The 12,830-nt window shown below is 37.3% G+C and overlaps 3 protein-coding genes and 1 long non-coding RNA gene across 4 annotated transcripts; 1 reads left to right on the top strand and 3 right to left on the bottom strand.

Moving 5' to 3' along the window:
- Positions 1–3,532: 3,532 nt before the first annotated feature.
- slx1b (SLX1 homolog B, structure-specific endonuclease subunit) lies at positions 3,533–5,521 on the bottom strand. Its single transcript, XM_056748104.1, has 5 exons — positions 5,104–5,521; positions 4,978–5,029; positions 4,439–4,759; positions 4,144–4,359; positions 3,533–3,951 (listed from the first exon to the last, which is right to left on the bottom strand). The coding sequence occupies exons 1-5, from the start codon at positions 5,274–5,276 to the stop codon at positions 3,922–3,924; spliced, it is 792 nt and encodes a 263-aa protein (XP_056604082.1). The 5' UTR covers positions 5,277–5,521; the 3' UTR covers positions 3,533–3,921.
- Positions 5,522–5,862: 341 nt separating this feature from the next.
- Positions 5,863–7,220, top strand: zgc:112271 (uncharacterized protein LOC553698 homolog). Its single transcript, XM_056753043.1, has 3 exons — positions 5,863–6,052; positions 6,234–6,331; positions 6,906–7,220. The coding sequence occupies exons 1-3, from the start codon at positions 5,990–5,992 to the stop codon at positions 7,003–7,005; spliced, it is 261 nt and encodes an 86-aa protein (XP_056609021.1). The 5' UTR covers positions 5,863–5,989; the 3' UTR covers positions 7,006–7,220.
- Positions 7,221–8,146: 926 nt separating this feature from the next.
- LOC130425170 (zinc finger protein with KRAB and SCAN domains 1-like) lies at positions 8,147–10,438 on the bottom strand. Its single transcript, XM_056751273.1, has 3 exons — positions 9,902–10,438; positions 9,415–9,711; positions 8,147–9,286 (listed from the first exon to the last, which is right to left on the bottom strand). The coding sequence occupies exons 1-3, from the start codon at positions 10,335–10,337 to the stop codon at positions 8,712–8,714; spliced, it is 1,308 nt and encodes a 435-aa protein (XP_056607251.1). The 5' UTR covers positions 10,338–10,438; the 3' UTR covers positions 8,147–8,711.
- A 178-nt stretch (positions 10,439–10,616) lies between these two features.
- Positions 10,617–12,223, bottom strand: LOC130425859 (uncharacterized). Its single transcript, XR_008907105.1, has 3 exons — positions 11,820–12,223; positions 11,448–11,649; positions 10,617–11,342 (listed from the first exon to the last, which is right to left on the bottom strand). It is a non-coding gene; the product is annotated as an uncharacterized LOC130425859 (long non-coding RNA).
- Between the last annotated feature and the right edge of the window lie 607 nt (positions 12,224–12,830).

Here is a 12,830-nt window from a genome sequence, read left to right as displayed (position 1 = left end):
CGAGATGTTGCACCTCAAAATGACCCATAAGTGCAACAGTCCATTGAAGAGTATTGTGAGATATGCCAACTTCAGGGGTCCATAACTTAAAAATGCTACAGTAAAAATGTCTGCTTTTTGGCAAGATGGTAGTCAGGAATACTGGGTATAACTCCAAAGAAAGTCGAGATATGGCACCCCAAAATGTCCCAAAAGTTTATTGGCCATCGTACTGTTTTGTGACATATGCCGATTCCCGAAATGCTACAGTAAATCTGTCTGTTTTCGTGCATGACATCAAGACAAGGTAAAACCTAGCTGTGGAACTTTTAACGCACCATCTAAGACATACCTGTACGGAAACACAGTTCTGACATTAGACATTTTCTGTACATAAAACAAGTGACAAAGTTTACATAAATCTATATACATGTAATAGATATTGTAATATAATGTGTGTATAACGCACTGGCTAAGACCAAAAAAGAGTATAATAAATTGTATAAGAGCAATTGATGAGAAAAAAATTCGAATAAGCTTTATTTTCCAATTGTGCACTCACACACAAGCAGCCCATCCTCCGTGCACACACACACACACACACAAACACACACACGCCCACACACACACACTCACACACAAAAAGTTTTTTTTTAAAACGTAAAAGAAGAGAAACGCGAGACGGTCCCTAAGCTAAGCGTGAATAAGAAACTGGAAAAGCGGATGCTTCGCGTTTTTAAGGTGGAACGGATAGCGTCAATAAGAAACTGCGAATAAGAAGCTGGATTCAGCCTCGTGATGTTAATGCCCCTTAAAAAGACATATCGAAAACTTCAGCGAACCCGTAGTATTTATAGTGCTGAATACAGAATAAAAAGATCACTGCTCATATTTCAGTCGACCCCTTATAGTACAGACCCCATGCAGTTTGGGAAGCACTCTTCTAAAACATTACACTATTTCATGTATTCTTTTCCTTATTCCAGAATGTGCTTCCCATAGGATCTAAAATAGATGTACGTTGGAAATAACCCTTCACTTTCTCCTCTATCGTAGGCGATTATTGCTGGAAGTCTTGGAATAGCTGCACAGAATCTTCACCCTCCAACTGTAAGCTTTGAGAGCAAAATCCTATGTTGTGCACATAGATTTGAATATACTATTTAAAGCTTTTTTATTCTTTCAGTTTACCATTGCGCAGTAAGCCTATATTTTTCAATAATTTAAAAATGATCTGCATATATTTTAAATGGATCTTATATTTTGGTGTATATGCTCTTTCAGATAAAGGCTTGTCTTGGAATGCAAGTTGTGACAGTCGTGGCCACAGTGATTACCCTTATGATTAGCAATGTAATGCGTCCTTACATTATGTTAACATATATCTGCGATGAAGAGAAACCCTATGAAACAATGTGTACAAGCTTCCACGTAAGTAAGCCAAAAACTTTTATTATAACAGCAATAGCTTGTTACAGGTTCCTTACAGCTTGATTAAATACAGCATTTTACATCTAGTCCTGTTAAAAATGTCAGCAGTAGTTCTGCTGTCTTTGGTCCTTCAATACATCCAGCCTCCATCCCATATTACACAGACTGTAATTTAATAACATTTAGAATGACTCATAAAGTCATCACATGTCACTTTGGACGTTTTTGACAAATGGATAAATGTATTTGCTGGTTGTATTGTTAGAGTTATTTTATAGTTTTTACACACAGGAAGTCTTTGGACAACTTCAGTACTTGCAAAAGCTTGTGATTGCAGTGCAGGTTGCACTGTCTGCCACTTTGGCTGTATACTGCTGTAAGGTCGTGGACTTCTGCTCACCCCAATCTAGTGTGGTAAGTACACGCTCAAACTTAAACTACAGCTTATGGTTCATGGTGAGGTATTGAGTGTATAATAACATGACTCGGTCACACTATTATTTTGCTTACAGCCGGTAATTTCAGTGGAAAGAACTCCAGATGCTCAGTGATAAGAGATTTGGAATAAGGAACAATGTCTACAATATCTATCCGTATAACAGGTATATTTAGACCTGTTGCATATATTTGACTAAGTACTGTGAATTCATGCTTAATGTTTAATGGTACATTTTGTTTGATTTAACAACTGTTTTCCCATTATCATTTAGTATGTAATGTGCATGCCATATTTAATGAAGTTATCATATGCTATTTTGTAACTAACATATATTAAAAACCATTTAATTGAATTACCCTGACCATGGGGTATCGACCTAACACACAGAATAGGAAAACAGTAAAATAACATTTGTAACTAATAAACTATAATAGGGGTCTTCAACATTTTTTGGGGCGAGGACCCCTTAGATGAGAGATGGGACCCCCTTAATGTGTAAACAGAGCCGTTTAAATAGAAACAACACTTATTGTCACAGCAATATTATGTTAAGACATTAAATTAGCACTATTATGCATGTTATTGTTGCACATACATACTTTTCTGTGTATTAACTTTGTTGTTAATAAAGATTGTTTGATTATTTTAAGGGATTTGCGGTATCATACATTTCCATTTTACCGTGAGATATACAATTAAACATCTATTTGTTTTTACCTCAGTTTTTATAAAGGCTTCAAGGAGATGGCTGAACCTGTTAATGGCACAAAGATTATTCTAGTGTAGGTAGAGGTCATCTCTGTATGCAAAAGAAATCAGTGCAGATGTTATGCATTCTGTTGTAAAAGCAGGCCGTTTTTTAAGTTTCATTCTTTTTCTCTCTGTGTGTTGCAAAATACATAGCTATTTTATAAGTCTGAACTCCGTTGTCTTTCTCGTGCATCACCATTTTCTCGGGTGTTACACGAAAATTCACAAGTTTTTTTCTCTACAGCATCATATCAGACTAAAGAGTAAAATACACTAGACTGAGACTTTTGCACAGATTTTCAGTCTAGACTTGTTGCAGAAAGTCTGTGCTAGTATGCAGATTTGATCAGTTTATGAAACTTTCAAAAAGTCTGCAAGGAAATGATGTCTAGTTTAAAAATATATGTTCAGGTTTTAAAAGTCTTGTAATGTATTCCAGCCATTAGGAGAGCAACATGCAACGAGTCCGTGTAATTTGTGGGGAAATTCATCTGACGTAAACCATCAGTACACGGTGCGTGTTTCATTGATTTTAAACACGTACGACAGTTTTGTCAGAGTTAACAAGATAGAAGTGGTGTTGTGTCACCTAACAAATTTGAACAGAAGTTTAGGAATATATGAGAATGCACTTTTGTTGGCACGCAAGTTCTTTCAAGCCTACACTGAACTTGTCGATAAGGAGACTGAGAATTCACTGATTCTAATCTTACAGTTTTGAAAGATTGACAATTAAGGTACTTTTTTGATTTGGCCTTACCGATTATTTATGATGCAGATTTAACGTTTCTTCTATCGCTTGTGCTGCCTGCATGGATGTGTTTGTCCGCACGCAGGTTAAAGTTACAATGCGCTGGAGCTCACGTGCGCAGCTTAAAGAGAACATTGGTTGTATTACTTCTGTATGCTTTACTTTTTTTTAAGTAGCATGACTCATGAACTACCATGATTTATTGTACAAAACATATGACCATACATGATTATTACATATAAAAGTTAAAAAGTTTTCATATTTATAAAAATCCCTATCTAGAAAAGATCCTTGTGTCAACTAAGCTTACACATTATGTTCATTTATTGAATGCTATATAAATATATTGTGTATATAAATATGTTATAAGCTTGTGTGTGAAGACTCTTTTCAGCTTTATGATCATAGCTAAAGGCAAGTGAGGCTTGAGTTAAATGCTCAATCTCGCATAATTTCCCAATAACATCTAGACATCTTCATAAACTTCTTTTGACCCTAGTGTGATGCTGTCCATTTCAAAGTCAGCTCAGTCTCATAAAAACTTCTTGAAGTGATAACAACAGCTGTGTCCTCATAACTGTAGTTCATCGGTCCAATGACTCTATTAAAAAAACCAGAAACACAGAACATATTTAAATGTATTAACAGATATCAACAGTTCTCTCTTATTACTCTTACTATAATGTTCAATAAAACAAAAGCATCAAAGTGGATTAACTTATATTTCCATAATATAAAACAGATTTTTTGAAAACTCCAACAGGAATCAATTTAAGCAAGAGATATCTTGTACCTGAGATGACAATGAGGTTATTTCTTCTAAATCACCATAACAGCCGTTTTTGTGTCGAATCAAACTCCCCCACAGCACTGAGTGACTGCAGCCGGGACACTCTCCCTCAACAGGAAGTAGATGAGAGGGGTCTGACTTTAAAAAATGTCGGGCCAGGCAGATTAAATGGCAAACCATTTGACATGAAGGGTGAAAACAAGACAGCCTGTCAGCAGTCTGAAATCACAAGAAAAAGCCAATGTTATTGGGATCAGGATTAAGAGCTAGTCTACTTTAACACTAGAGTGTCACCAACCTCCACAAGCTCTCTGCACAGCGCACACCACTCTATCCGTCTCTCCTCTTGCTCCTTGCACTCTTGCTGTGGTTTCCTCTTAGCACGAACACAGCCAAAAGTTAGAGGGATGTGCAGAGGAGGTTGCAGCTCAGGAGCAAACTCCATACGGTACTCCTGCTTCAGCCAGCGCACAGTGAGTGGGAGTCGACACCACGGTGCAGCCCGTAACATGTTTGACACTACACGCCAGTGGAACTGCAAACTCGACTCCTTACGGGTACGTCGGGTAACATGGGACAGTCGACGAGAGATGTGAGGATGCTGCCATGCCCACTCAAACTAGAGTAGGATAGACAAATAAATGTTAAAGACTGAAATTATTTTTGGAACACTTCACAATAAGCTTACATTTGTTCATATAAGTTTACTGCTAGACTAATCAACATCAACAATACACAATAGTCCTGCAGCATTTGTGTCACCAATATTCTTTTGTAAAACAGAGAAACGAGACATACAGAAATAAAAAGGACCACATTTAAAAAAAAAACATTTACCCGAAGGGCTGCAATATCAGATGGAAAGCCGTGAATAATAAGCACCATCTCCCTTTAAAAGAACCATTAAATGAATTAACAATGTATCACGTGAACACCATGTGAAATCTTTAGCTGACATCTCACCATGGTCCTCTTCCACTGGTTCTCTTGGCTCCCCCTCTGTGTCGCCCGGCGTTATGCTGTCCTATTCGGCGCTCTGGGTTCACAGTAAAGCCAATGTATATTCGACCCTTAAATTTCGGGTTCGTACAATACAACATATACACTCCATAAAAACTCTCCACCTCCACCACCATCGTTATAACGGCAGATGTTTAACCTGTTTAAAAGACGAATGCTGCTGCCATTGCTTTGTGAATTATTAACGTTACTAGAGTATGTTCTATACGTTTAAACATCCTCTTTTACGATTTCCGTATTTAAAGCAATTGAACTATATTAAAGCATAATCTAGCTATCCTCAAGCTTAATTAAGTATGATAAGTGCTACGAAAAAGCTGTTTCATTTTGTAAACTGAAATAAATCCCTTTGTTTTCATAATGTAAGTCCTCTCGTTTCAAACTAGCATGTAAAGGATGTACGGATATCGCCTGAGCAAAAATACTGTAAAATATTAAGGTATTGGGTGTTTAAAGGTATCAGTTTTAACATTGAGTGAAATTTATGTTAGTATAATAATATTTATAAGTTAACGATTATTTTAGACAGTTTTAATTTTTCCCCCGCCGACTTTTCTATCTGGCAAATCAAGAGCGCGCCAAAGAAAACTAGGACCTCACATTCTATGCTATGATTGGTCTGATTTTTGGCCACCAGCGAGTTTAAGAGGTGCGGCTTTGTTTGGTGTTCAATGCCCAATTGGGTGCTTTTATTTCCAAACCCCTCCTCTTCAAGGCATACCGGTAGTTACCAGAGAATTAAGACAGCAACTGTTCTGTGTAAAATTCTTCATCCGGTTCTTTATTAAAACACTTTTGTCCCTGCAGAGTCCACTTTACCTCGAAAGATATGTCAGTCACTCCAGATCTGATCCGTGAGAAACTGATAGCGGAGATTGGTGCGATACACGTGGTATGTAATAGTTGTATATCGAGATAAGACTAGAAATATATAACTGAGTTTTGGGTTCTGTAATATATAACTGAGTTCTGTAAATTCAGTGGGACTCAGACGTGAAAGGAACAGGCAGTGGCTCATTTTCCTTTAGTGTTATATTATGATATGTCAGTGATCCCTTATGCTTCTCTTGCAGGACGTAGAAGACACGTCTCCAAATAGATGTGCTGCCAGTTTTAAAGTTCTTGTAGTTTCTCCTCAATTTGAAGGAAAACCTTTGTTGCAGAGGCACAGGTGAGTGTGGATCCTATGGAAAAAGTTTCTCTGCATTTTTCTAAATGAAATCTAAAAAAGTTATGTTGCATTGTGGTCTACAAGTCTCATCTATTGAAACTGTGTGTGTATTTCACTTTTGTTATTACTTTAATATTTTGATACATTGAACATTTATCATTTTGAATTTCTTAGTATGTGCAGCATGGAAGATCCATGGTACATGTAAGGGCTAATAGGTTTCTCAGTATGTGGATTTTCTTAAACTTAACCAATACATTTTACTGCAGTAATTCATGTAATAATCAATTGGCATGGATTCTATATCAGCCTGACCATGGAAGAGAAAAGAAATCAATAATGCAGTGTAAAGTCTTCAAAAAAGTTCCTGTGCAAGTGATGTGAGTCCCAACTGTCTGACAGAGTTTCAGCATAGAGGTGTGCAGAGGAATTATCTACATCCATTTGTTTAGAGGATGGAGCTGTGAGAAACAGGCATGCTGTGAGAAAAGGGCATGCTGGGATCAATAGACTCAATGACATCGTGCACTGTTTTGTATAAAGGTCTGTACTTGTTTGTCTCATTGTTGTTTAGGATGGTGAATAATTCCCTTGCCGAGGAGCTGAAAGAGATCCATGCATTCGAGCAGAAGACGTTGACACCAGAGCAGTGGGAGAAACAGAAAGCACAGTGACACAAAACTCATTAAAGCAGCCACCAAATGGTACACAGCAAGTGAATTAATCTCTTATTAGTGGGTTGATTATTTTAATCTTTCCTGCCAACGTATAATCATACCAATGTAATAGAAATCAGATGCTTTGTATTTATAAAGTAACTGTGTTTCAGTTTTACTGTCACTTATGGAAAACATCTGTTTTCAGTCAATAAAACGGATCATGGACCAAATTCATAGGCAACTTGGTGTTTTGAGGTCTTCAGTCTACTGTCCCTAAACTGAATAATAATATGCTTTAAGACTGCATCCTATTTTTAATTAAATTGCATACATTACCCTCATCTTAAATATCACATCCATCCTTTAAACCGGTATGAATAACGAAAGCACTGCAATAACAAACATTTAATTAATTACCCCAAAAGCAGGTGTAATGCTTACTAAGGCTGAATGTAATGTGCAGAAAGCCCTCCTGCTGTCTGAAATAAAGACAGCAGCCCACCAGCAGGCTTTTAGTGTTCTCTCTTTCATATACAAGCTGTCCTCGGTTGCGTGTTCTAGAAATATTAGAGCTTAATCATTATTTTAATGCTAAATGAATTAACTTCATGCTGTGTTTGTAAGTGCAGAGAAAAGCTATTTAGATGCGTGGCACTAATAAGTAACCCACAAAAAATGGAGGGACCCTCCAATGTTTGTCAGCGTGAGCGGGTTTCTCTTTCAAGACAATGTTCACTAAATATGAGCCACAATATTTTTTAATAAACAATCACTGATGTGAATGGAACCCTAGATATGTCCCTCACAGTTGGATATGCTTTCATAACAAAAGTATTTTTTTGTATCACTTTCTTTTCCTGTGGAACACTGATAGGCTAGCCACTAACATTCCATGCATGGTGCATATCCAAACAGCCCTTCTAGGTTGCAGAAATATTTCGGACATACACCTTTAGCTGGATTTGCCTTTTCACAATAATAGCTCAGACCTTTTGCTGACCCTCCAACTTTTTTATATAGAGACGATACAATATGTTAACTTGAACTCCCTGTCAGACATCATAACTGCAGTCTATATTTCATAGTTTGTTAATGGTAAATTAAGAAATAAAACAAAAGTTTATCTCCATACACACGGTTTAATAGGAGCCAATGCAAAATAATTCCATGATCTCCACTGTGAAACAAAAGTTTACTCCTCTCAATTCTACTTCACGGTACTTACAACACTGATGTGAAAAAACATGGTTATTTTAGCTTTTGAGGAGCATTTATTTTAGGTCAGGTCAGGTAAAAATCAAAATACAACAGTAAATTTCTCCTTTTGTTGCACAGCCTCACTTTGCAGTTGTTACTTCACAATTTCTAATTTATTAACACAGCAATTTTAAAACAAGATCCAAGAGAGAGATCTGTGTTATGGACCTTTAACTTGATTGCTTGTGCCACAATGGTTAAAGACACTGGGTAAAAGGCACAAACTGAGTGCATTTCTCTTATTAAAACTGATATTGAATTCATGTAATATTTGCAATGGTTCAAATCTCAGGTTATTAACTTCCATCAATAATAGCAGATGTGTACAATTAACAAACACACAATAGACTAAACCACAAAGAAAATGTGAAACTTTGTAGAGCAGTTTGCTGTTCACTTATAATTCCCTTTGGTAAAGGCAAAATATCTATGCGATATCAACTACTGCAGCAAAATATGCAGCATCAACTACTCAAGGAATGTACTTGATTGTGTGCTTTCTGGTGGAAGCGTAGACCCCCACAGTTCCTAAAACTCTTTCCACACTCTGAGCACACGTAAGGTTTTTCCCCAGTGTGAATGCGGAAATGGCGTGTCAGTGCCCCTCCGTGGCGAAACCGTATCCCACAAACTGAACAGGAGTACGGACGCTCACCAGTGTGTATCCGCAAATGTGTCTTTAAGTTCTCCAGGCGATTGAAGTCCCGATTGCACACGTCGCAATGATACGGGCTGCAGCCAGGAGGAAAAAGTTGCTGTTTTCGTTCTTTTGTCCTGGTTGCATCATCACCTTTCCCTACTCTCTTAACAGGCTTGTGATACTGAATGTGATGATTACGCTGATCACTTTCACTATGAAATGAATGACCACAGAATTTACAAACATACAGCTTGGATTGCAGGTCTGTCCTCACTTGGTGTCTAAAATTTCCGGGTGGCTGGGTGAGGGAAGTCTTGTCTGCTGAATGGTAGAGTCCATCAAATGGATTGGAAAATGAAGATACACAGCCACTTGATGGCAAAAAGATTTCTGAGGTACCTAAGATGTGTTAATAAAATACAACAAATAAAATTATATATAAATTCATTAATACCACAGCACATCTGTCCCAGGAAACCAACACAAATACAATATTTTCAGATGGTGGCTATAGTTTAAACCATTACCAAGGCTGGGTCCTGGATCCAAACTTTCAGTCTCATTCTTTTGCTGCTCTGAATCGGGACTCCAATCCACTGTCAGTTTAGACTGGGCCAAAGCTATTCTGTCCAGCTCAAACTCCTTATTAGACCTATTGTCAAAACTACAGTCTGGTCTAGCATCAAGATCACACCCAGAACTGCCAATCAAGTCTGGTTCTGCCTTTTCATTCTTCATCTTAACCTGCTCAAACTTTGGCTGAAATGATGACGGGTCCTGACCCCTTGGCTCTACCTCTTGTATGTGATCTGAGGTATCGTTTTCTGTAATGACATTTCAGTTCACATCAATTTGACATTAATCATCAGAAAAGAATAAAATGACAGCTTATCATTTTATTTTAAAGATAAACGCTAATGTATCATTTTACTCATAACTGTGGTAGTGTAATAACTAAAAATCTGTTTGATTTCACATGCAACCTTGGTTAAATCCGTCAAGAAGAAATCTCACCATTTATGGCTACTGTGCGCATTTCGTGTGATCGTGGATAACCATCATCGTCTATTTCATACAAAGTTTCTTTCACATATTCATCGGCTTTCTCGGACACCTTTTCACAGAAATGTCTCGGTGTGTTTTGACCCAGAATGTCATATCTGACCCTGCTCCGTGTTGGATAAGCATCACTGAGTTGTTTTGCGTTGGTTTGGTCGATATGGATCTGCTGTATTCGTAGTTTTAGTGTGATGTTCTCTTGCTGGGTTTCATGTATCTGATCTTGAAAATCTCGCAGCGCCTGACCCGTTAATCTACTGACTTCCTTCACTGCCATCTCCAGGGCGACCTCAAACGCGCCGCGCAGAGCCGCTTCCAGCGCATCCTCTAGAGACGTTGACACCGCTAATATGACTTGATTCTCTTTAATACCTTTTGGACGAGGACTCATCGTATTAAAATAGTATTTTATCTGATACAAAATATCTGAAGGTTAATGCCACATTTTAATTGTATTTGCAGCGTATTTTTTGTAACAGAGGCACAACAGTGAATCCAGGAACCGGAAATCCTTCAAAATTAAAGTCACTAAACTCAACGAGCTTTCTACAAAATAATATATTTTACAAAAATAGCAAATAATTTGGGACCTTATAATAAATAAAATCGCATTAAAGATTAGGTAAAAAAAATTGCAAGCTGGTCGGTGAATTCTTTAGTATTTATTTACTCCAATCATTTAAAAAAACAGCAATGTGCAATAAATATTTAAGCTATTTCACATATTTCGTGTGAACAGACATAAAATAAATATATAATTGCCTTATTTTAAATCCGTAAAAGTCTTGTACTGAGTGAATGTGTCTGTGTTCGTAAAAACACAACAATTTCCCCTCATATACTCCATCATTTCCTCAAAGAATTCACTGGACTGGGATTTCTGGTGGAAACGCAGACTTCCAGTTTCGAAAACTCTTTCCACACACTGAACATATATAAGGTTTTTCCCCAGTGTGAATGCGGAAATGCCTTTTTAGCACCCCAGCATGGCGAAATCGTACCCCACAGACCGAACAGGGGTACGGACGCTCACAAATGTGTATCTGCAAGTGAGTCTTCAAGTTCTCCAAGCGTTCAAGCGTTGGTTGCAGACAGTTCAGCAAAATGTGCTCCATCCAGGTGGGAAACGCTGCTGTTTTTGCTTCTTGGTTGCAATTACAACCTTCCCCTTTAATGCAGTCTTGTGATACTGCATGTGATGATTACGCAGATCACTTTCACTATAAAATGCATAACCACAGAATTGACAAACATATGGACTGGACAGTTCTCAATTCTCTACAGTTTTGGGTCGACTGGATGAGGTAAGTCTTGTCTACTGATTGGTTGAGTCCATCAAATGGGGCGTAGAGTTAAGACAAACAGCCACTGGATGACCAACTGATTTCTGAAGTATCTAAAGAAATATGCATGAAATATAGAAAAAAATGGAACTTATCAATAGGAGTACATCAAGGCAGAGAAAACAACAAAATAATGAATTAATTAATGGATATTTTACAATTATTATTTTTTGTTTCGACCACTACCCATGCTGGGTCTGTGATCCTCTGATTCTTCCTTTTCATTTTCCTCCTTAACCTGTTCAAACACAAGCTCAGACAATGATGGGTCCTGATCACCTGGATCTACGTGTTGTATGTTATCTGTGTGTTGTGTGTGATCTGTCTTAAACTTCTTTTCTGGGTCTGAGGTATCTTCGGCTGTAAAACATCACATCAAGACAGAAAATAGACAATTAAACTATGCAAATAAAGAATACATCAAGGCAAAACAGTAATTGAGAAAAATCTTTCCTAGAGGGTCATCATACGTTTTTTAAAACTATATGCATTAATATGAAACGTCCATAAGAAGATTCATTCAGACTCACTGTTCATAATTGCACGTTTGTCACGCACGCTACCCGCTGATTTGATCCTGCTCTGATTTGTAAGTTTTGGGTTGTCATGTTCAGCATGGATGTTCTGTAGTCGTAGTTTAAAGGTGATGTTATCTTGCTGGCTTTCATGTATCTGATCCCTGACATCTCGCTTCTGACTTCACTCATTGCGATCTTCAGCTCGAGCTCAAGCGCGTTGCGCAGAGCCGCTTCCAGCGCATCCTCCAGACACTTCGACACCGCTAATATCCTTCTGTCCTCATCAATGCCTTTAACACAAGTATTCATGGTTGTTGTCTAACTCTTTATCTTGTACCAATTATCTAAACATTTGTAGTCCATATTAAAACTATTAGCAGCTGCCACTTCAAGCTACCGAAGTCACAACTGTGGGAATCCAGTAACAGTACATATTTCAAAATAAAAGTAACAAAACTCAAAGCTTACTATGTTTATTATGTCCAACGTTAAATAAAGGAAAGGCAAAATATAAGTAATCAAAATAAATACATAAATAAATATATCAACTCAATATCCCTATTGAAATCAAAACTAATGGTTTCCTTTACATAAATTATAATGAACCATCATCTGTCTCCCATTAAAAAAACTAACCCTCTCTCTTTCTCTCAACAAGTATTGTTCTGGCTTTTGTGGAAACTAGTAACTTTGTATTAGCACCTATTGTATTATTGCTCATGTATGACAAATCGCTTTATTGCTCAATGAACTGCAAATGTACAATGCAATTTTTATGTAAATTAAACCATCAGTAATTTCATTTACATAACATTGGTCGAGTATCTGGACCTTTTTCCAATAGGATTTAATGTTGTTTATTTGGTTTCATCCACAAATAGCCTCCTACCAACACATTACAAACTGAGACCATTATAGTTTCCATTAAAACCAATACAATTACCATTATCAACAATTACATTGTTTGGAATTTCTGTGATGTTTTTTTTTCCGATGGCATAATTATGGGATAAAAAATCATCG

The sequence above is a fragment of the Triplophysa dalaica genome, chromosome 1 (genome assembly GCF_015846415.1).
Source record: "Triplophysa dalaica isolate WHDGS20190420 chromosome 1, ASM1584641v1, whole genome shotgun sequence".
In the NCBI taxonomy this organism is placed as follows: Eukaryota; Metazoa; Chordata; class Actinopteri; order Cypriniformes; family Nemacheilidae; genus Triplophysa; species Triplophysa dalaica.
Note: the sequence above shows the minus strand (reverse complement) of the source record. Positions and strands in the feature narration are given on the sequence as shown.

What these genes read in the sequence shown, in the direction of transcription:
- slx1b (XM_056748104.1), bottom strand. Translation starts at nt 5,276, where the DNA reads ATGGTGGTGGAGGTGGAGAGTTTTTATGGAGTGTATATGTTGTATTGT. An exon ending in ACCAGTGGAAGAGGACCATG is followed by an intron (nt 5,030 to 5,103) that starts GTGAGATGTCAG and finishes GTTCTTTTAAAG; the next exon opens with GGAGATGGTGCTTATTATTC. An exon ending in TAACCTCATTGTCATCTCAG is followed by an intron (nt 3,952 to 4,143) that starts GTACAAGATATC and finishes TTTTTTTAATAG; the next exon opens with AGTCATTGGACCGATGAACT.
- LOC130425170 (XM_056751273.1), bottom strand. Translation starts at nt 10,337, where the DNA reads ATGAGTCCTCGTCCAAAAGGTATTAAAGAGAATCAAGTCATATTAGCG. An exon ending in GCGCACAGTAGCCATAAATG is followed by an intron (nt 9,712 to 9,901) that starts GTGAGATTTCTT and finishes ATGTCATTACAG; the next exon opens with AAAACGATACCTCAGATCAC. An exon ending in GGATCCAGGACCCAGCCTTG is followed by an intron (nt 9,287 to 9,414) that starts GTAATGGTTTAA and finishes AACACATCTTAG; the next exon opens with GTACCTCAGAAATCTTTTTG.
- zgc:112271 (XM_056753043.1), top strand. Translation starts at nt 5,990, where the DNA reads ATGTCAGTCACTCCAGATCTGATCCGTGAGAAACTGATAGCGGAGATT. An exon ending in AGATTGGTGCGATACACGTG is followed by an intron (nt 6,053 to 6,233) that starts GTATGTAATAGT and finishes CTTCTCTTGCAG; the next exon opens with GACGTAGAAGACACGTCTCC. An exon ending in CCTTTGTTGCAGAGGCACAG is followed by an intron (nt 6,332 to 6,905) that starts GTGAGTGTGGAT and finishes ATTGTTGTTTAG; the next exon opens with GATGGTGAATAATTCCCTTG.